The sequence below is a fragment of the Geotrypetes seraphini genome, chromosome 1, assembly GCF_902459505.1.
Source record: "Geotrypetes seraphini chromosome 1, aGeoSer1.1, whole genome shotgun sequence".
Classification (NCBI taxonomy): Eukaryota; Metazoa; Chordata; class Amphibia; order Gymnophiona; family Dermophiidae; genus Geotrypetes; species Geotrypetes seraphini.
In genome coordinates this window covers 4,034,670-4,056,134 of record NC_047084.1, presented here as the reverse complement: position 1 = coordinate 4,056,134, position 21,465 = coordinate 4,034,670, and the positions used below count along the sequence as shown (strand labels likewise).

Sequence of the window (21,465 nt, the reverse complement as noted above, 5' to 3'; positions counted from 1 at the left end):
TGTGCACAAGAGCTGAGCAGTTATGTATGTTAGTCTGTACATTAGCTGATCAATCCATGCTCGCAAGCTATTGCAGAAAGATGACAATCATATCTTTCAGCTCCTCCTTCACAAGTGGAATATAATGCCCTCTTCAGTTTTTCCTTCTGCAAGCGAACTGAGAAGTTGTGTTGATTGGCTGTGAAGAGAATCTACGGGATCCCCGACAACATGGATTTACTAAGGGGAGATCCTGCCAATCCAACCTGATCAGCTTCTTTGACTGGGTAACGGGGAAGCTGGATATTGGGGAGTCCCTGGACATCGTGTACCTGGACTTTAGCAAAGCATTCGATAGCGTACCACACCGCAGGTTACTGAGCAAGATGAGTTCTATAGGATTAGGTAACACATTGACGAAATGGGTTGGGAGCTGGCTTGGAGGTAGGCTCCAAAGGGTGGTGGTGAACGGCACCCCCTCCGAAATGACGGAGGTGATTAGTGGAGTACCACAGGGCTCAGTCTTGGGCCCAATCCTATTCAACATCTTTATAAGAGACTTGGCAGAAGGGCTTCGAGGTAAAATAACATTATTCGCCGATGACGCCAAACTGAGTAATGTAGTGGGCAAATGCACAACAGACGAAGATTCAGTGCCCGACAACATGATGCACGACCTACTCCTATTGGAGCGATGGTCTAGGACATGGCAATTCAACTTCAATGCCAAAAAATGCAAAGTTATGCACCTGGGCAGCCAGAATCCATGCAAGTCTTATACCCTTAATGGCGAGATCCTAGCAAAAACGGTAGCAGAACGAGACTTGGGGGTAATCGTCAGTGAGGACATGAAGTCTGCCAATCAAGTGGAGCAGGCTTCGTCCAAGGCAAGACAAATCATGGGCTGCATACGAAGGGGTTTCGTCAGTCGGAAGTCGGAAGTCATTATGCCATTGTATAGATCTATGGTGAGGCCCCACCTGGAATACTGTGTGCAATTCTGGAGGCCGCATTATCGCAAGGATGTGCTGAGACTGGAGTCGGTGCAAAGAATGGCCACCCGGATGGTCTCGGGACTTAAGGATCTACCATACGAAAAACGGCTTGACAAATTACAGCTATACTCGCTCGAGGAGCGCAGAGAGAGGGGGGACATGATCGAGACGTTCAAGTATCTTACAGGCCGCATCGAGGCGGAGGAAGATATCTTCTTTTTCAAGGGTCCCATGACAACAAGAGGGCATCCGTTGAAAATCAGGGGCGGGAAACTACGAGGTGACACCAGGAAATTCTTTTTCACTGAAAGAGTGGTTGATCGCTGGAATAGTCTTCCACTACAGGTGATTGAGGCCAGCAGCGTGCCTGATTTTAAGGCCAAATGGGATCGGCACATGGGATCTCTTCACAGGGCAAAGGTAAGGGAGGGACATTAAGGTGGGCAGACTGGATGGGCCGTGGGCCCTTATCTGCCGTCTATTTCTATGTTTCTATGTTTTTTTAATTATTTTGGTTTTTTTGTTCCTCATGACGTTCCCAGTAGTACTATGCCGGTTACTCCGCTCAGAGATCTTATCAGGGATCCAGAGAGAGATTTAGCAACTCCAGACACCATCAACCTTCAGGGTCTCGCTTTTGCACAGCCTCCAAGAAGTCACAATGAAACCAGGTCAGCAGCCGTTCCCCGCACATTGGCAGGAAACTGTCTGTCTGCATTCTGGAGGGAGTGTGAGAAAATTTCCTCGGACCACTGGGTCTTGGATCTTATTTGAGAGAATCACAAGATTGAGATTTATCACCCTCCTACAGATTTGTTCATGGACTCTCCAGCCAGATGTCCAGAAAAAGAGGCCAGGGTCCAAGCAAGATGCAAAGGCTATTGGAAATTCAAGCCATAGAACCAGTTCCCAAAGAAGAGTTGGACTTTAGCAGATACTCCATATATTTCACAGCACTCAAGAAAGGCACAGAAGATTGGAGGCTGATCCTGGATCTCAAGTCCATAAATGCAATACTGAGAATACCATGCTTCCACATGGATATGGTTCAGTCATTGCAACAGTGGCTCTGAGAGAATTTTAGCTTCCCTAGATCTGATGGAGGAGTACCTTCATATTCCCATTTTCCCAGACCACAAAAAATATTTGAGATCCTGTGTCCTTCAAAGGCATTTCCAGTTTGCAACTCTATCTTTCAGGTTGGTAATGATCCCAGGCACCTTCACCAAGGTGATGGTGGTGGTCACATCTCACCTGCGCAGGATGGGGATACAAGTACACCTATACTTGGACGACTGGCTGATCACTCCATCAAGATCAGAGGGCAAGCAGGCAGTGTAACAAGTTGTGGATATCCTGCATAGGCTGGGCTGGATAGTCCACTTTGAGAAGAGTCATCTAGAGCCAACTCAATACTTGGAGAATTTGGGAGTTTACTTTGACATGGTGAAAGACTGCATCTTTCTTCCAGAGCTACGCAAACAGAAACTCAGGAAACAAATTTCAGAGCTCTTAGTAATGCTGAATCTCACGACCTATATCTCTCAATGCCGCTCTCTCTTCTTAATAAATTGCTTTAGTCAAATTATCAGGGCTTCAGACATGCCATTTGGTCACCACACAATTTTTTGTGTTTGCTTGGTTGCCAAAATTCTTCTTACTGGCTATGGCTTCTTCTCTAGCCCCTACTCAATATGTTTCACAATTTTTTGGTTTTTTTTAAGTGCTTCATTATATCTCAAACTTATTAAAGTGCTTAATGTCAATAACTTAACCGTTATAAAAACTGGTTAAAACTTATCTTATTATATTCTTTTTCTTGATGATCTTATCTCATCGGGAAAGGGACCTGTCATATCCGACATGTTTCGCCGACAGGCTGCTTCAAGAAAAGGTCCCCCCTTCACAACTTATTCTGCACCATCCCGATCCACATATAAATTTTTTTGGATAAATTTCTATGTGGATCGGGATGGTGCAGAATAAGTTGTGAAGGGGGGACCTTTTCTTGAAGCAGCCTGTCGGCGAAACATGTCGGATATGACAGGTCCCTTTCCTGATGAGATAAGATCATCAAGAAAAAGAATATAATAAGATAAGTTTTAACCAGTTTTTATAACGGTTAAGTTATTGACATTAAGCACTTTAATAAGTTTGAGATATAATGAAGCACTTAAAAAAAACCAAAAAATTGTGAAACATATTGAGTAGGGGCTAGAGAAGAAGCCATAGCCAGTGAGAAGAATTTTGGCAACCAAGCAAACACAAAAAATTGTGTGGTGACCAAATGGCATGTCTGAAGCCCTGATAGTTTGACTAAAGCAATTTATTAAGAAGAGAGAGCGGCATTGAGAGATGTAGTTGTGGTATTATGAATGGTTTACCAATGCCAGAGTATTGACTGAGATTATAACGAATCTCACGACCTGGTATTATCTCCAGGCGCTGGACTTTGATAGTGGCTATCCTTGAAGTAGTTCCCTGGGTAAGGGTTTTGGGCATTCAGTTAGATAATTCATTGAGCTTGGAACATCAAGTTAATCTGGGTAGTAAAATATTTTTTTCTTTTAAGTAAATTACAGATAGTTTGGAAATATTTTGATAAGTCAGTTTTTGCACTTGTGGTTCAATTGCTTATTCTTTCCCAAATAAACTACTGTAACATCGTTTATTTAGGATGTGCTAAAGGATTGTTGAAAAGATTACAAACTGCACAGAATACTGCGGTGGTAATTTTTTCCATCAATAAATATGATAGAATTACATCATACTTCATTAAATTACATTGGTTGCCAGTAAATGCAAGGATTTATTTTAAGCTTTGTATTATGATTTTTAATTTTAATATTCTATATGGCCAGGTGCTATGTTATTTAGTAGAATTGATTTCATTACTAGCAAGAAGATCAGGTCATGTTTTACAAAAGCAATTCTATCTTCAATTTCCCTCACCAAAGACAATTAGATCATTTGTTCAATGGAGGGCATCCTTCTTTTATCAGGCTTGTTTACGCCCCCCCCTTTACAAAACAGTAGCGCAGTGGTAACAGCTCCGATGCTCATAGAATTCCTATGAGCGTTGGAGCTGTTGCCGCTGTGGCCAGCACTAAAAACCACACTACTGTTTTGTAAAAGGGGGGGAGGTTTATTTGAAATGATCTCCTTATTTTAATAAGATCAGTAGGTCAATATACTATTTTTAGAAAACTTGTAAAGACATTCTTGTGTAAAAATTATTTATCTTGAAATTTATTATCATCTACTGTCAATGTTCTATTTGAATATTTGTCATTGCGTTATGTTTAATTAGGTTTGTTCCCAGTAATACAAATATGTTATCCGCCATGAGCTTGAAAGGGCTTTGGCGGAATATAAGTCAGAGTGTAATGTAATGTGTACTCCCTCCAGGATTCCCTGCTTTCCAGGTGGTCCCCAGAGTGACATCCCTTCCAGCTGAGCCTCTCTGGATAGGGAAAGTAAAGAGCAGCTTGCGCTGGTGGCCCCAAGGGGACTCTTTATTGAAGGGCATGCCTCTTCTCATCTCCTCTTGGGTGATCCTAATGACTTCATGCCAGCCTGTTCGGCTGGGGGACCCATTGTGGTGGTCATCCAATACAGGGCCAATGGATCCTCCCACAGAGAAAGTGGTCCATAAATTGTCTGGAGCTATGAGCCATTTGACTAGTGTTGAGGGCATTGAAGAAGTATCTGGAAGGAAAGGCAGTCAGAGTATTCTCCAACAATAGCTCATGTGAAGAGACAGAGAGGCACCAAAAGTGTCCCATTATGTCTGGAAGACCAGATGTTGTTCATGTGGGCGGAAGCTTATCTTCAGGTGCTCTCCGTAGCCCATATAGCAGGAGTAGAAAACATATAGGCAAAATTTCTCAGCCAGCAGACTCTAGAGTGGTTCCTGTCCCAAATAGTGTTTCACCTCATTGCACAAAGCTGAGGAAGACCGGCGATGGACTTGACGGCATCAACCATGAATGCAAAATCAAACCACTTCTACAGGTGAAGAGACAAACTGGGAAGTGCAGGGTTTGACGCATTGGTTCAGCCTTGGCCAGAAAGGCATCCATAGATCTTTTCACCATGACCCCTGGTGGGCCAGGTCATCTACAGAATTGTGAATCACCTGGGACTGGTGATCCTGGTAGCCCCGGACTGACCACACCGGCCGTAATATGAGGCTATAGTGCATCTGCAACCAGACAGATGCATCAAGTTGCCAGTTTACACCGGAATCCTCAGGGACCAATTGCCATGGAAAACCCAGAGTGCTTTGGCATGGCTGTTGAATGCATAGCCTTAACCTGCAAGAGTTATTCAGAGGTAGTCATTTTAACTCTTCTACAAGCAAAGAAACCATTGATGTTTGTGGCTTACACTAAGGCCTGGAAGACTTTCTAGCTCTGGTGTACCAAAGATCAGGTAAAAATTCCTGTTATCCTGGTATTTCTACAGGTTGGACAGGTAGAAGTGTCTCTCAGAGTCCAGGTAGCAGGCCTCTCATGCTTTCAAGCTCGAGCAGGAAAGCTATCACTGGCATCTCATCTGAATGTGACCCAGTTTTTGAAGGGAGCACATAGATTACGGTCTCCATTGTGCCAGCCTTTTCCATCCTGGAATCTTAATATCATCTTGAAATGTCTTGCTAAGCCTCCATATGAACCTCTCCAAGAGGCGTTACTTCTGGATCTCGCAGTAAAGATGGTATTTCTGGTGGTAATAGCCTGTGAGATGGATCTCAGACTTAGTCTTTTTTCTGTAGAGAACTCTTTCTCAGGTTCACAGAGGCTGGGGTTTCACTATTATGGTAACTTCTTTCTACCAAAGGTTGTGTCAGTCTTTCACATTAACCAAAGGGTTTTTTTCCCTGCTTTTCAACCTAAGGGTTTGACTAAGCAAGATAAGATATTGTAGAGGCTGGATATGCAGAGTTTTACTTCAGTACTTGGATTCGACTTTCTGACCATCTTTTTGTTCTAACCAATCACTCAAGATGAGGCAGACCAGCTTCCAAGGCTTCTATTGCCAGATGGATTTGCATGGCAATTTTGTCAACATTCATGTCAAACAGCCACCTATTTCTCTCAAAGTTCATTTGACCAGAAGTGTAGCATCTTCATGGCCAGAGTCCAGGGCAGTTCCACCCGAAGAGATCTGTAGAGCAGCTGCTTTGTCTACTCTCTATACCTTTGCAAGATTCTACAGAGTGGCTGTAGTAGCTCAAGAGGACACTGCCTTTGGGTCCTAGGTCTTGCGGGCAGGCTCATCTGTCCCACCCTAAACATCTGACAATGCTTTGGTATGTCACTTAATGTACAGACTCCTATGTTTATGTAACAGAATAAAAGATTAGGTTCTTACCTGGATATTTCTATTAATATATACAGAAGTCTGTGTGGCCCACCCTGTGAGTTTTGCAATTCGCCTGCTTTCTGCCTCAGACAACTCTATGGTCTGGAACTGGAGTTCTCCTATTAGTTGGATGAATATGTACGAATAAATTGCCTATAAAGTAATGAGTGAGTTTGAGCGTTGGGGCTAGTTGCACACAGCAGGTTGGCTCATTGATGTATCTATGTTGCAAGTTCAGGCTAATCATGAGTTACAGAGCAGAACAGAAATGTATGTTATTTCTGGGAAGATCCCCGTGCCCCTCCTCTTTTCTTCTGTTACGGTGGAGATTGATTGCTTTGGTACAAACTGAAGAGGTGACGGAGAAGGTGAAGGAGCTGAAAGTTGTGATTGACACCCTTCTGCAATAGTTTGCAAGCATGGATTTGATAACCTAACGTACAGACTCCTGTGTATATTAACAGTAAGAAGATTATCCAGCTATGAACATAATCTTTCATTAACTGATTATGTGTGTGGGTGTGGTTTTTTTTTTAGGATATTAATGGTCAGGCCTGTGTCATTTGCCCTTGGCACAAATATAAGATCACTTTGGCAACAGGAGAGGGATTATATCAGGCCATAGATCCAAAACATCCATCCGTTATGCCGAAATGGTGCTCAAAAGGCATGAAGCAGAGGATTCATACAGTAACTGTGAAAAATGGAGACATCTATGTGACTTTGTCAGACACAAGTCTTAGTTTTGAATCTGACCATTATGCAGATAAGTACAAAAAGCCTGTACACCCATCTTTAAATAAATGAAATTGCATCTTCTAAGCCTCCAAACTGCTGGGATAGTAAAACATATTTGTGCCTAATACCATATATCTTGAAGATGTTTTCATAATGCATAATCTGATGTGCATAAAACCATCATGCTCCTGTTCTTGAACCTGGCTTCTGCTTCTCAATTATGCTGGGCTGAAGGATGAAGGGGGAAATGGGACTTGTACACTGTGAATCAAAAAAACCCCACACCAAAATGTTTTTTGTTACCGTACCACAGCAGTACACTACCTTGTGAAAATGAATTGTGAACTGAATAAAAACACATAAAAATGTTTTGTGGCGGAAGTTGGGAGGGGGAGGAGCCTAACTAAGATGGCGTCCTGAAGGTGCTTGGCAGAACACCGAGTCTTTCACTCTTACCTATGGTGAAACGGAATTCGAAGACCCGGGTTTTTCCTTCCGAACCTGGGTCACAACCTCAGCTATCAGGCCCAATGGACGCTTTCGTCGAGCGAGTGCCTAAAGAAGTGCCGGACGAGAAGACCTCGGCTTGGGGTGAGCATGTCAGAGAGCTCTCCAACCTCTCTAGAGGCAGTTAGCCTCTCGCCAGAAGAGCGTAGAATGCCGGTGCGGCCACTCCCCCTACTGGTGCTGCAGAGTATGGGGAGCGAGGAGAGCCCAGCAGCAGCCTCTGAGGGCTGTGAAGAGGAGGAAGAAGAACTGGCAGTGAGGAGGATATCGGCTACTTCAATAATACAACTGCCACCGTGTGGAATCTTGGAATTGGCAGAGGGTACCCAGGGACCCCCTTTGGTCACTTTGCCTCCAGGTACTGTGAAATCTAAAGATTTTGACTTTAAAGTTGCAATAGCTCCATTGCAGAAGCCCCCACTTATAGATTTAAATTATATTTGGGAAGCTATTTCAACACTACAATCTTCTCTAGGATCTCAATTACAATTGTTAGCTACACATTGTTCTGGAATACTATCTGAGTCGTTAGTATTGCAAAAAGAGTGGACAAATTAAAGAATAAATCACTGGAGCAGGGGAAAAAAATTGGAAAGCTTGGGAGCACAAAATCAGCTCCTGATGAAAGATAATGGCAACATTAACTTTAAGCTGGAAACATTGGAAAATATAACAAGAAAACAGAATCTAAGTTTGATTAATTTTCTCAAATCACCTACTATCTCAGCCTTGGAGATTTTGAAGGTCCCACAAAACTTTTTCCCGCCTATTTCAAAGATTTACTATATTGCCATGGGGGGAAAAAAAAACCTTGGAAGAACAACAGAAACCAGCAATTGATTTATTGGACTTAACAAATTTATTAGAGTCATCAGGAATAGATCAACTTACAAAGGTGTGTTAGGTCCTTAATGCATGGAATAGCGCGTGCTAGCCGCTACCGCCTCCTTTTAAGCAGGCGGTAATTTGCGCTAATCTTGTGCGTGCGCTAAAACCGCTAGCGCACCTTAGTAAAAGGAGCCCTTAGTGTAGCCACACTTTTTGTGCAACTAGCGCTTGACTCAGATAGAGATTGGCTTCTAAAGAAGTTTTTTAAACACAAAGATGTACTCTTTTTGAATCAAAAAATTAGAATTTACCTAGATGTGTCTAGATTAACACAAAAAAAGAGAAAACAGTTTTTGCTTTTGAAACCCCAGGTTTTAAAACTGGGAGCTACTTTTGTATTAAGATATCCATGTAAATGTTTGTTTAATTATAAGGGAGCTAGATACATTTTCTTTGATTCATCACAGTTATTTAGATTTATTGTGGAGAACGGTGTGGTGACAGCAAGTACCCATACCAATAGACGAGAATAAGCTTGTAGTTAATATTTTAGGCTTACTTCAGGGTGTCCATTTGGTTTCCTATGGAATTATGTTAATGTAATTTCTCCAGTTTATTTGTAACTCTCCTCCAATTATTGTGGACTGACAAAAAGTTAAAATACGTTTAGATTTCCTTTTTCATTTATATTACCATGTAATCTGTTGATTTCAAGATGATTGTTATAAAAAATATAAAATTTATTTTTAAAAAAATGTTTTATGGCGTATCTTGCAGAAAAATGTAAAGTCAAAAAGTAATGTTTCAATTAAGCAGATGTTTAAAGTATGTTCCCTTTGCACGAAGGCACACCCTCAGCCTTGGTTTACACCGATTATGGACTTGTCAACAACGCGCTACTTCAGCTCAGTGCAAACAGAGATGAGGCACTCTTTAAGGTCTTTGACATTGGATATTGCTGTCTGGTAGACATGTTCCTGTATCAGCTCGCAGATCCAGTAGTCAACTGGGTTTGGGTCTGTTGAATTCGCAGGCCAGAGGTCAAGACCAATGAAGTCCGGGGTCTCCCAATGTAGCAGTTCTATGGTGTCCTTTACCCGATGTGCTAGGGCATTTTCCTGTTAGAAGATAAAAGTAGTTCCCCGCTATGCAACAGATCACTGGCAATAGCTTCTGCATGTGTTTTCAGCGCATCCTCCTGGCTCAGTATAAGATCACATACAATATCAATGTGCTCTTGTGTGTGAATCAAGCATGGTTGTTTGCTGCCTGACTTACGATCCACAGTGCCCGTTGCTCAGATCTTGCATATTGAAAACCATCTCAGAAAATCCTAACTCTTTATTATAACATCGTTAGAGAAGCTCATGCAAACTGCTCTGAATTGATTACCCAGTCAGTAGTAGCAGTATAGAAGCTTTCATCAGGCAATAAAACATCAAGGCCTTTTTGTTCCAAGCCTTCTGTGGAAACTAATAATTGTCGACTGCTGCTAAAGGTTTTGGGAAATTAAGACAGCTTAGAGCAGTGGTCTCAAACTTGCGTCCCGGGGGCCACATGCGGCCCGCCAGGTACTATTTTGAGGCCCTCGGTATGTTTATCATAATCACAGAAGTAAAATATAACCATTTCTTGATCATATGTCTCTTTAGCTATAAATTACAATATTATTATTACGACTTAGCCAAAAGGAAAGATTTATAAACTATAAAGAGTTTTACCTCATGCAAAATTGTAATTTCTTTAATAAGACATTAACTATTTTTTCTGCAAGTACCTACAAATCGAAAATGTGGCCCCGCAAAGGGTTTGAGTTTGAGACCACTGGCTTAGAGCCATTCAAGATTTCCTGGATGAGAAATCACTGCATACATTAATTCATGCCTTTGTATTATCAAAATTAGATTATGGTAATTTAGTATATGCAGGCATTGGGTTAGGACAGTTGAAGCGCTTACAAACAGTGCAGAATACTGCAATTAGATTATTAGGTCGGGCATATATTCGTGATCACGTGACACCTTTTTATTTAAAATTGTATTGGCTACCAGTGGAATTTAGGATTAAATTTAAGATCCTGATGTTGGCACACAGAGCATTATGAAAACAAAAAAACTGTGGATACAGATGGTCTGGAGATAATTTATTATACACTGACATGAAAATGCAATTAAAAAAGTACAATGATAAAAATATACAGTGATAAAAATCCAACTGGACCCTACACGGTCCGTATTTCGGTGAACACGCCTTCCTCAGGGGTCCTAAAAGGAAGAGGTAATGATGAATAATGTTAAAGAGAAAGATAAAAAGATAGAAAGATAAGAAGTGACTGTTATGCCAATCTGGAGCATGCATATTAGTGTCTATACTAGACTGCAAGATAAAACAAATGAGCCAAGTGTGATCATGCTATATAGAAAGGCTTGAATCATCGACAAGAAACAAGAGGAAAAAATGTGCCAAAAAAAGCCGAGAAGAAAAAGTGCTATGGTGTGTATTAGAGTATAAGATTAAGCACAGAAATCTATAAAATGCCTAAGAGAAGCCATAAGAATGAAAAGTTAATAGGATAAAGAAACCATAGTGCGTGTCTGATTTTGGAAAACATGAAGAAATATGTGACACAATGTAATAATTGAGAAGACATTATACATACCTATGGTTTGCAAACTCACATATAAAGAATTGTGGATTATTGGGTCTCTCCATTTTTCTTTGTTGTGCTGCACATAGAGCATTATATCAGCTACAGCCTTCATATCTTTCTAACTTGGTGCTGTTTTATGCCCCAAGGCGTTTATTACGATCTCTGAACGATAATAGGGTAGTAGTTCCTCACATCTCAAAGCCACATCTTGCGTCAACTAGAGATTGTACATTTTTTTATTTAGTTCCGCGGTTATGGAATAACCTGCCCATAGACTTAATAAAAGAAGAATCCTATATAATAAAACCCTAGCCGCACATGCGCACTCCTATCTGCGTGCTTCCATGATCTGTAGGTCTGTGGCCGCAGGAGTGCGCATGCGCGAGTCCCCAGCCTTACTTCCCAGCACCTACCACTCGCCGGCATGACTGGACGCCAGCGCTGGACTTCCTGCTCTCCGTGTCGGCTCCTCTCACGAGCCGCACCAGCATTGGAGAAGGCTTCCGACGCTGGCGGGGATCGAGAGGAGCCGTGGCGCCAAAACACTCCAGCTGCAAAGGGATGCCGCGGTCCCGACTCCAAACCTGTGACTACAGCAGCGTGTGCAGCACTCTACACATGCTGCTTCTACGCCCTGATTTACTCTGGCATGTCCCTGATGACATCATCAGAGATGCGGCAGAGCAAATCAGGGCAGTAGAAGGCCCCGAAGCAGCATGTGTAGAGTGCTGCACACACTGCTGGAGTTGCAGGTTTGTCGGGACCGCGGGAAGGGAAGGGGGAGGGCGGAAGATGACTAAAGGAGCCGGCCAGACTATTGCTGCTTGCACTGCGATTGTTAATGAGGTATGAGGGAAAGGACGGGGATGGAGCAGGAGGCGAAGAGGCGGATGGGGGCTGGCGCTCATATCAAGACGATGCCCAGGGCCGACTCATCCTACCGCCTCCCACTTACTATGCCACATATGTGCATTCTCATGATGGAGTCGGGTTGAGGGAAAATCTTTTATAATCTCTGTGGGTAGTTAAGGTACAGTTCCTTAATCACTATGTTACAATGAATTATTGATGTATACTGCAACTGTTGGAACTGCTTCTCCCATTTCTCTTCCACTCAACCCCCCCATATGCAAGGACTTAATTTCTGCAGCCAAAGTAGGGTAGTAAAAAGTAATGAGTAATTGTAATGATTACTTTCATACAAACATAATGAATAACTCTAATATATTATATTTTTCAATAATCACTAATATATACTGTCTAATTACTTTATATACAGTAGTTACTTTTTTGTGAAGAGACAAACATGAAAAAAACACATACATAAGGACAGGGGGGCTACAGAGACAGATTAAAAGAAACAGACACCAAAACAAAGACAGACAGACATACAGCGGCCAAGGAGAGAGAGACAGAAAGAAAGACAGACAGACAGACACACAAATCTATTCTAGCACCCGTTAATATAACGGGCTTAAAGACTACGGGTAGTCCTATATAAATATTAAAAGATGTTTAAAAGCACATTTTTTTCAATTGGCTTTCCCAAATTAGAACGGAGTTAGGGACTGTGATATGTGTTTATATAATGGTTGATTTTGTAATGGGGAATTTTTAGCTGTCTGTATAAATTATGGTTCATTGAGATTTGAATATTTTACTGTTTTGTCATTAGAATGTTTTTTATGGAGAATGTAGTTTGTTCTTAATCTTTCCTTTTCTATTTTTAATGGAGTTCTTTTCCTGATGAATGTGATTTATGCATTGTAAACCGCTTGGATCCTTTTAGGCTGTTATGCGGTATATAAAGTTTTTAATAAACATAATCTTTTAGCAGTACCAAGTAGAGTGCTGCACAGGATCAGGGGTAATGGGAATCCTGTGGGGTCCACGGGGATTCCCTCCAGACTCATGGGGATCCTATAGGATGAGGTGTCTTTTGTTCGGGGATCCCGTGGGGATGGTACCTTCCTCCAGCATCAGGTTCCACATAGCTGCACTCTTTCACTTTTTACAGGCTACTGACAGCTGACCCAGAAATCTTCCCTATGATGCATTTTGCGTCAGAGGGAGGGTTTCCATGTGATGCAGTCAGAGGTAAATTCTCCCTCTGATGCAAATGCGTCAGAGGGAATGCTTTGGGTCAGCTTCTGGTAGCATGGAGGAGTGAAGGAACGCTGCTGGCGTTCTGAAGAAAAAGGCCAGCAAGAAGCTGCTTGGGGTGGGTGGGAAGAGAGGGAAAGAGATGCTGAACTCATTGGAAGGTGGTGTGGGGAGGGAAGGAAGAGTTGCTGCATGGGCTAGGGCAGGGTTGGCAACATGCGGCTCTTCTCCCATGGTCCCCCAGACCTACCTAAGTATTCGGTGGTCCAGCGGGGATCTTCGAGGTAGGAGCACCACCCCATTCTAAAATGACTGCTGTGACCTCTTGCGGTACTACTGGAAACGCTGCGAGCATCTGGGAAAAGTCACAGCAGCCATTTTAGAAGTCAGCCGTGAGGAGGCAGAAGCAAAAATGTCACACTCCTACCTTAACGATCCCCGCTAGACCATCAGGTACATCGGTAGGGGGCTACCTTAAATATGGCAGAGTGGAAGGTGGTAGGAGCATTTTAGAGTTGAGCTGCCATGAGAGGGCCATGCTCCTGCCCCCAAGATCTCCCTGCTGGACATGGTGCCCAGGATGGCCCTTGGGGGAAAGGGAAATCATGGGTTGAGAGAGAGAAAAAAGGGTCGGGGCCTGGAGAGGGGAGAGAGCCTAGGCTATGGGTTTAGGAGGGGGGGAGGGAGGGATAGATGAGAGGTATAGATACTTGTGAGAGGAGGGAGGGTGATAATGGTGGGACAGATGGAAAGGGATGCAAGAGGGAGGAATGTTGGACATGGTGTAGGGAATGAAGGGAGAAACATGGCATGGTACTGGAGAGGGCTGGCGCACTAAGGGCTCCTTTTACAAAGGTGCGCTAGCGTTTTTAATGCACGTACCGGATTAGCGTGCGTTAGCCGAAAATCTTCCACCTGCTCAAAAGAAGGCGGTAGTGGCTAGCGTGCGCTCTTCCACTGCTTTGTAAAAGAAGCCCTAAATTTCATAAGAATCTGATGAGTTATGTGGAAGATGCAACAAAAAACGTTTTGTTGTGGGGGGGGGGGGGGGGTTGGTTCACAGTGTATATTGGTATCTTTGTGGTTACACATTCAAAATGGTTTATGTATAGGCAGGTACTTATTTTGTACCTGGGACAATGGAGGATTGAGTGACTTGCCCAGGGTCACAAGCAGCAGCATTGGGAATTGATATCACAACTTCAGGATGATGAGGCAGCAGCTCTACCACTAGGTCACTCCTCATCTCCAGAGGTGGAGTTCACACCGACACAATGGTGACACCTAGTGGCCAGATTTAGTTTGCAACTTTGCATTCACACTAAATTCTGTTACCTTGGCTGCAATATGTGAGTCTATGGGGAGACAGAAAAAAAAGAGGATCCCTTTCTCAAGCATTAGTTGCAAGGGTGTAGCCCACTAGATAGCATTTCCAATTGAGCTAGAACACCAGCAAAAGATAGGAAACCGGAACCAAGAACAAGGCACATAATTTGTTTAAAAATTGGAACAACAAAAATATTTGAAATTTATGGCAAAAGACAGGTGAAATGTCGGCAGTTCCGGTGTTATAGATCACTTTGTCATGTGTTCTGACTGAGGGTGCTGATCAGTGCAGGAAGGTGAAGATATCTTCATTGATAAGTTGAATACTTGTCAGCAATAGTTGGGGTTGATATATGTTTTATATAACCAACTTATATATAACCTGTCATGTTTGGCTGCCTGTGTGGTTGGCATGGTGGAGACAACAACCAGTATTTAAAACACGGGTAGCTGTGGCTTACACAGAGATGGCAGGCTTGGTTTTGGCCACCTTGTTGGGACAGACTGAATGGGCCGTGCGAGTCTTTATCTGCTGTCAATTAATGTGTTATTATATAAAGGCAATTGTCATAAAAATCCTTTCCAGGAAGATTATTGGCTCTTTTTGTAAAAAGTCATAAATATAGGCACACTTTGTATCACAAGGAGAGGATTTCATTTTACTCCCATTCTCCCCAGATGCGTTGCCTGCAGTTTTTTCTAGGTCGCTTCTCATGCACTACTCTCATCTCCAGAAGTTGTGTTTGGCTTAGAGCCATGGCTCCTGTAACATGAATAGAATTCTGGGAAGCTTTTAGGGTACAGTCAGCCAAGACATCTGTCTGCCTCCTCCTGGTGTTCTTAGACCTTTCATTGTTCTGTAAAAATGTTTATTCTTTCTAACCCAATGGAAAGGAAGCAGAGAATGTATAGGGTAAGAAATAACTCTTAAAGACTTTTTAAAAATGGAATGAAGCTTTGCATGTAGGAAAAACTAGTAAAAAAAACAACAACCCACACTGAGTTAAAAAATGGTCCAGATCAGACATCAGTTCCAGAGAAATCTCCCACCTTCCCCCCCCAAAAAAAAAAAATATATATATGGCCCCCAAGCATTTCTGTGGGAAAAGGAGTTCCAACTTCTGTAGCATAGGAATTTAGAGTGAAATGTAGCAATTGGAGAACAGGGCAAGGCAGGTTAAAAGGTGGAATTCCTTAATCTTCAAAATCCCCAAATTGCCCCATTCCCTCAAATCTAGTCCCTACAACTGAACTATTACTCTGCAAACTGCACTATCCCAAACAACTACTAACTGTCTCACCTTTCCATAAACCTTCCCATCCCCCAAAATTATCCCCTGCAATAGCCCCCCTACTCCACAAATTATTCCACGTGCAAAATTAGTCCCCCACAACTACCCCTCTGCTGTGGCAGGCCCAGATTAAATGTCTTTGACAAAATATTTCATATACTTTTGTGTCCACATGTTTGAGGGAGGGGATGCTCAGAAGGATAGGATTACCCACTGTCTGGCTTTTTTCAGAAGTCAGCAGAAATTGGGCATTAAATTTACAGAAGGTGGAAGTATGAGTGATTTATATCTTGACATGTCTCTGAGCTTAAAACCTAATCTAATCTTTAATCTTATATACTGGGTCATTTCCAAAGGGACTCGATCTGTTTAACAAAACGCAATTTTAAGAACATTGATGTGGAGTAATAAAAGATGGAGAGTCAGTAATTATCAACATAAAATTGTCAGGGAGTTCTATCAGTTACCAGTAAGATATTTTGTAAACAAATACGTTTTCAAGGTTTTAAGGAAGATTGTTCCAGATTTTCACCAGAGTAAATGCCAAAGAATGTGAAAGCCTACCTAAAGTTCAAATCCCTTTAATGGGAGGGAGTAATAATTTGAATTTATGTATGTTCCTCGTAGACTGAAAATGATAAGAATTAAAAGAAAGTGGAAATAATGGAGAAATAATCCCATATAAACTCTTAAAGATCACATTTGCGCACTTAAATTGAACTCTCCAATATATCGTGAGCCAGTGCAATGCCCTCAACAGTGGAGTAACATGGTCACATTTTTTTTTTCCATAAATTATTTTGGCAGCCGTGTTCTGAATAAATTGTAATCTCTTCAGATTACATTTGCTTAGACCAATTTCCCGTGCTTCTCCCATCCCCCATATGAGTGAGCCTTCTTCTATTGTAACAAACAACAGAGACTCTATGTAGGATCTAAAATGTGAAAAGGCAGCCATATCCATAGGAAGGAAAGAGGTAATCTGAAGGAAGTTTCTCTGCTGTAGAAGTGAAGCTTCTGCATGTGTAGGGAGGCAGAAGAGAAATGAACCTCCTCCACAAAATGCCCCAATATATTATGGTGGGACAAGCATGTGATACAGTTCCTTAGTCACTATGGCCTAAATCAGTGTCCCGCAAACTTTTCTGGGTGGTAGCACACTAAATGCAGTGCCCCGGCTGGAAGGCACCCGGAAATCGATGCGATGACGCCAGGCGCACGCATGACATCATCACGTCCGTGCATGCGCGGAGGCCCATCTTGCCACGACCCCGCCATTACAGGGATCCAGGAGGTGCAGGGAGAAGAGGAGAGACGCCGGCCAGGAGAAGAGTCATCCACGCCGCCTGACCCTAAAGGACGACTCTCCTCACCAGTGAAATCTCAGGAAGCACACTGGTGTGCCATGGCACACAGTTTGCGATACACTGGCCTAAATGCACAAAAATCAGTCAGTATTACCGACTGGATCGCTGTTGGCCAATTCCCCAACAGCGATTGATGCACAAACAAGTTTACTTGAGTGATTGACACATGCACAGAACCCTAGCAGCAGTGACAGGAAAACAGCCTCCTGTCACTGCTGTAAGGCCTTCTAATTTTGTTTTGTTTTTAATAGCACAGGTGTGCTGTTTTAACCTGTCCCATTGAAAGAAAAAAAAAAGCCCCTCGCACCATGCCCTCCCACCCTACACCAGCACCCTGAGCCACCATCCACCCTGCCGACCCACAGCAAAATGGCAGGAGGGATGCCCACTCCCTCCTGCCATAAAGGAAATCCCTCCCCCACCCTCCCAAAAAAGGCAGGAGGGATGCCCACTTCCCCTCCAGGCCTTCCTGCCCCATACCTAAAAAGTTGGGAGCAGGAGGTATTGAAAACACCTCCTGCTCCTCTCTCGATGACAGCACTGGGCCTTAGGCCCCTCCCAGGTGCATCATGTGATGCATGGGGAGAGGCCTAATGCCCTGATTGGCTGAGGGGCCTGAGGCATCTGAGCCTATCAGGGACTTCCTTAGGAAGGAGCCTAAGGAAGTCCCTGATTGGCCATTTGTTTCACACTTAGACCCTTCCCTGGTGCATCATGGGATGCACCAAAAAGGGGAAGGCCCACAATTTTGGTGAAGGTGGGCCTACTGGCCTGACGCTGGAAGGGTCCTTTCTGCCGGCCAACTACAAAAGGTAAGAGGGGGGTTCAGCTGGGCTAGGCTGGGGGGGGGGGTCCGGCAGCCTACTTTGACAGAGGATTCGGGGGTTGTCTGGCAGGTAGGACTGGGCATCCCTCCTGTTGCGTGTGGGGGAGGAGTTGTCTGGCGATGCTTGTGGTGGATGTTTGGGGAGTGTCCGGCAGGAGGGACTGGGCATCCCTCCTACCGGTAAACCTTCAGGGGGGGGAGTTGCGGCGGTTCGGGCAGGAGGGATTGGGCAGGGAGGGGGGGTTGTCTGGGCCCCTGAACTGATCATGGCAGCCACAATTAGCTCAGCGGCCCAATCCAGAACTTATACCTGTTTTGACTTGGTCTAAGTCAAAATGTATAAGTTCTGCCCAGGCAACCTGTTAAACTTTTCAATTATCATCCCACCTCCCGACCTACCCACTCCTCCAAAAACGCCCCTTTTCACTGTGGGCGCACAGAGGCAGTCAAAAGGCTTAAGCTGGTTTTAGATGCATCTAAAACCCATTTCAATTATCGGTACTTGGATGACCTGTGTTTTTGATCGTCCAAGTGCCGATTTAGGTGGGTTTTTAGACATATTTTCTTTTTGATTATGAGCCCCATAGAGCACAAACATCCATTTTCAAAAAAACAAGACAGGCATTTGCAATTTTGAAAATAGCCATGTTTGCTACAGGATTTGTGTGCATGTTCTGTAAGACATCTAAACTCAGATTTTGACATCATATCGAAAATGGTCTTGCACACCAAGTATGTTACTCGGTGTGTCTCATTTATGGAATTTTCTACTGTTGACAATCCAAACTAAAGTGAATTTTTTAAAATATATCCTTAAAAACCTTCCTTTTTAAAGATGCATATGACAAGTAGATGCTAGATTGCATATAGAAGGAAGAGCATATCCCTTTCTCAGTGTGTTGACCTTTTACGTTCTTTCTTTCCTATTATAAATTGTATTTCTCCCCTAATCCAATTTGTATCTTGTAAGTCAGTAAAGTCTTGTTATATGATGTCTTCCCCTGGATTTTAATAGGCTTAACATTGTACACCGCTTTGACAATTTATTTAAAGCAGTATATCAAATTTTAAATAAAACTTGAAAATGTGATAAGCAGGTCAAGGTAGTTTACAAAATTAGTAGTATGTGTGAATTTGAAATATTTTGGTGGCCCTTAGAATTTTCTCGTATTCACACCGCTGTCCTTTACGTGAAAAAGATTTTAAAATCTTCTGCTTTAAAAGTCTTCTGCATACTTCTCTGTATTGGGGCTGAATAGCTAATAATTTTATTGCCATTGCTATTTAAAGATTTTGTGTGTGTCCCTGTTTTTCACAGGGATTTGCATAGCATTATGTTCCATGTGAGATACTTCTTTGCATTACGCGGCTGTAAAACTGCAAGCAGAGGTCTTGTTAACCATGCTTCCTTAGCAACAGCAGCAGATGAATCCAGAGACCAATGGGATAGCAGGTGGAGATAGAGAAACTGATTAACAGGTGGTCCTATTGGCTGGCACACCTCCTGCATCTTCAGTATGCTTTATCTCCCAGCAGGTGATGGTCGCTATTCAACTAGCTCCTGAATTCTGGCTGTGACTGGAAAATTATTTTTTCCTGTTGAGGTTTCTCTTCAGTGAGACAGGAGTGTCCAGCTGAACAGTGCCGGCTTTAGGAGTTACACCTGCCCCCCCCCCTCAGATCCCTGCCTCACCCTCCCTCCAATGATAAAGGGTCTGACTGGGTCTCAGTTTTTCTTCTTTCCCTTCACTGTAAAAAAAAAAAAAAAAGAGACCACAGTGACTACTAAACAATTCTGCCCTCATAGTGCTGAGCAACCGGCATCTTCCGGCACTATCAACAAAGTTGTGAGTATATGTTTTATTTGAACTTCTTTTCTGGTTTCTGGTTGTGGTGGAGCTGCGGGTTCGGTTTGAGTCTACAGAAGGAATATGTTTTTTTTATCAAACACTATATTTTGTAGAGTTGTGGAAATGGTTTAGTGATTGACAAGTAAATTTACATTTGTATGAAGTTTATTCAGTAAAGGGCTTCGGGTGTATGGATAAAGCTCCGTTGACGGAACTAGTGACTTCTTGCGTGTTGTAGGCGTGCACTTGTTTTCATACTCTGGCAGCAGCGCCACAGCGGTAGTGGGATTTCTCCCCGAGGTGGACTCTGCATGGCAGTTCCCGCGGCTGGGTGGAGATAAATATTTGGATGGCTCCGGGTGTGTTCTTCACAGCCAGTTCCTGACTGAGCACAATGTAATGTAATGTAATGTAATTTATTTCTTATATACCGCTACATCCGTTAGGTTCTAAGCGGTTTGAAGAAAATATACATTAAGATTATAAATGAGAAGTAAGAAGGTACTTAAAAAATTCCCTTACTGTCCCGAAGGCTCACAATCTAACTAAAGTACCTGGAAATTAATAAAGAAGAGAAAATAAAGATGGTTGAAAAAAGAAAAATTCTATGTGAATTTATAGGATGGAAATTAAACTGACAGTGAAGAACTGTATGAAAAATACATATGGAATTCAGTTAGAGAGGGTAGGTTACAATCTATTTATGGTATTTGTTTAATTGGAAGGTGTTAAGGTGGGTAATTTGGGGGAAGGTTATCTGAAGGTAGGTGAATCTTCTGGAGGTAAAAGAGGAGGGGTTAAGATATTTGGATGAATTTTTTGAAAAGCAGGGTTTTGATTTCTTTTCTGAATGTTTTGAAGTTGTCTGATATTGTCATAAGATTGGAGATGGAATGGTTGATTTTTGCTGCTTGTGTTGCTAGAAGGTTGTCAAACATTTTCTTGCGTTGTGTGCCTTTGAGTGGGGGGAAGGCGAAAGGGTTCGAGGTTCTTCTGTGTCTTGAGGTGGAGATTTGGTTTAAGCGGTTGTTTAGATAGGAGGGGGAAGAGCCGTGTAATGCTTTGAATATCAGGCAGTAGAATTTGAATTGGATTCGTGAGGCGTGCGATTATTTTCCTAAGTTGAGAACGAATCAGCATTCATTTATTTCTCTCCAATGTTTATTTTAAACATTTTATACCATGACAGTGTGAAAAATATTTTAATGGTTGGCTCTGGGTAGGTTTTTAATGCATTTTTGGTAGAGCCAACTCATTTCGCCATTAAACAGGCACGCGCTTGAGTCTCTGGCGCTAGCGAGAGCACCGCAGCGTTCACAGAGTTTATTTTGCAGCTGACTTAGGTCACTATCCCGCGGCTTCCCTGTTTTCGGGATTCTATGCGTCAGGAATTTTTCAACAGCTTTTGCCACTGTTACAGTGATATACCTTGTGTGTGTGTTTCCCCACTCTCTCTGCTTGAAAAGACTTAACTACTTTAATTGCGACTGTACTGTTATGCCTCACAGTACTTAAGAAAGAGATTCTGCCCTGTGCTCAGCCACCCAATCTCAGTTTTTGCTGTTATGGGTCGGCAGAAGGCAAATTGCTGCACAGTGATGTCAGCGGCATGAGAGTACCCTGTGTTTCATACGGGTATC

At 42.8% G+C, this 21,465-nt stretch overlaps 1 protein-coding gene across 11 annotated transcripts in view; it reads left to right on the top strand.

Moving 5' to 3' along the window:
- RFESD (Rieske Fe-S domain containing) overlaps positions 1–21,465 on the top strand; it is a 67,632-nt gene that overhangs the window by 9,686 nt on the left and 36,481 nt on the right. For 10 of the 11 annotated variants that reach the window (XM_033916218.1, XM_033916032.1, XM_033916822.1 and 7 more), the window contains one exon: positions 6,876–10,010. The exons of the other annotated variant lie outside the window; for it this stretch is intronic. In XM_033916218.1, the coding sequence (XP_033772109.1) occupies positions 6,876–7,145 (270 nt within the window). In that variant the 3' untranslated portion in view covers positions 7,146–10,010. Of the gene's footprint in view, positions 1–6,875; positions 10,011–21,465 lie in introns of those variants that run through there. 11 annotated transcript variants of the gene reach the window in all.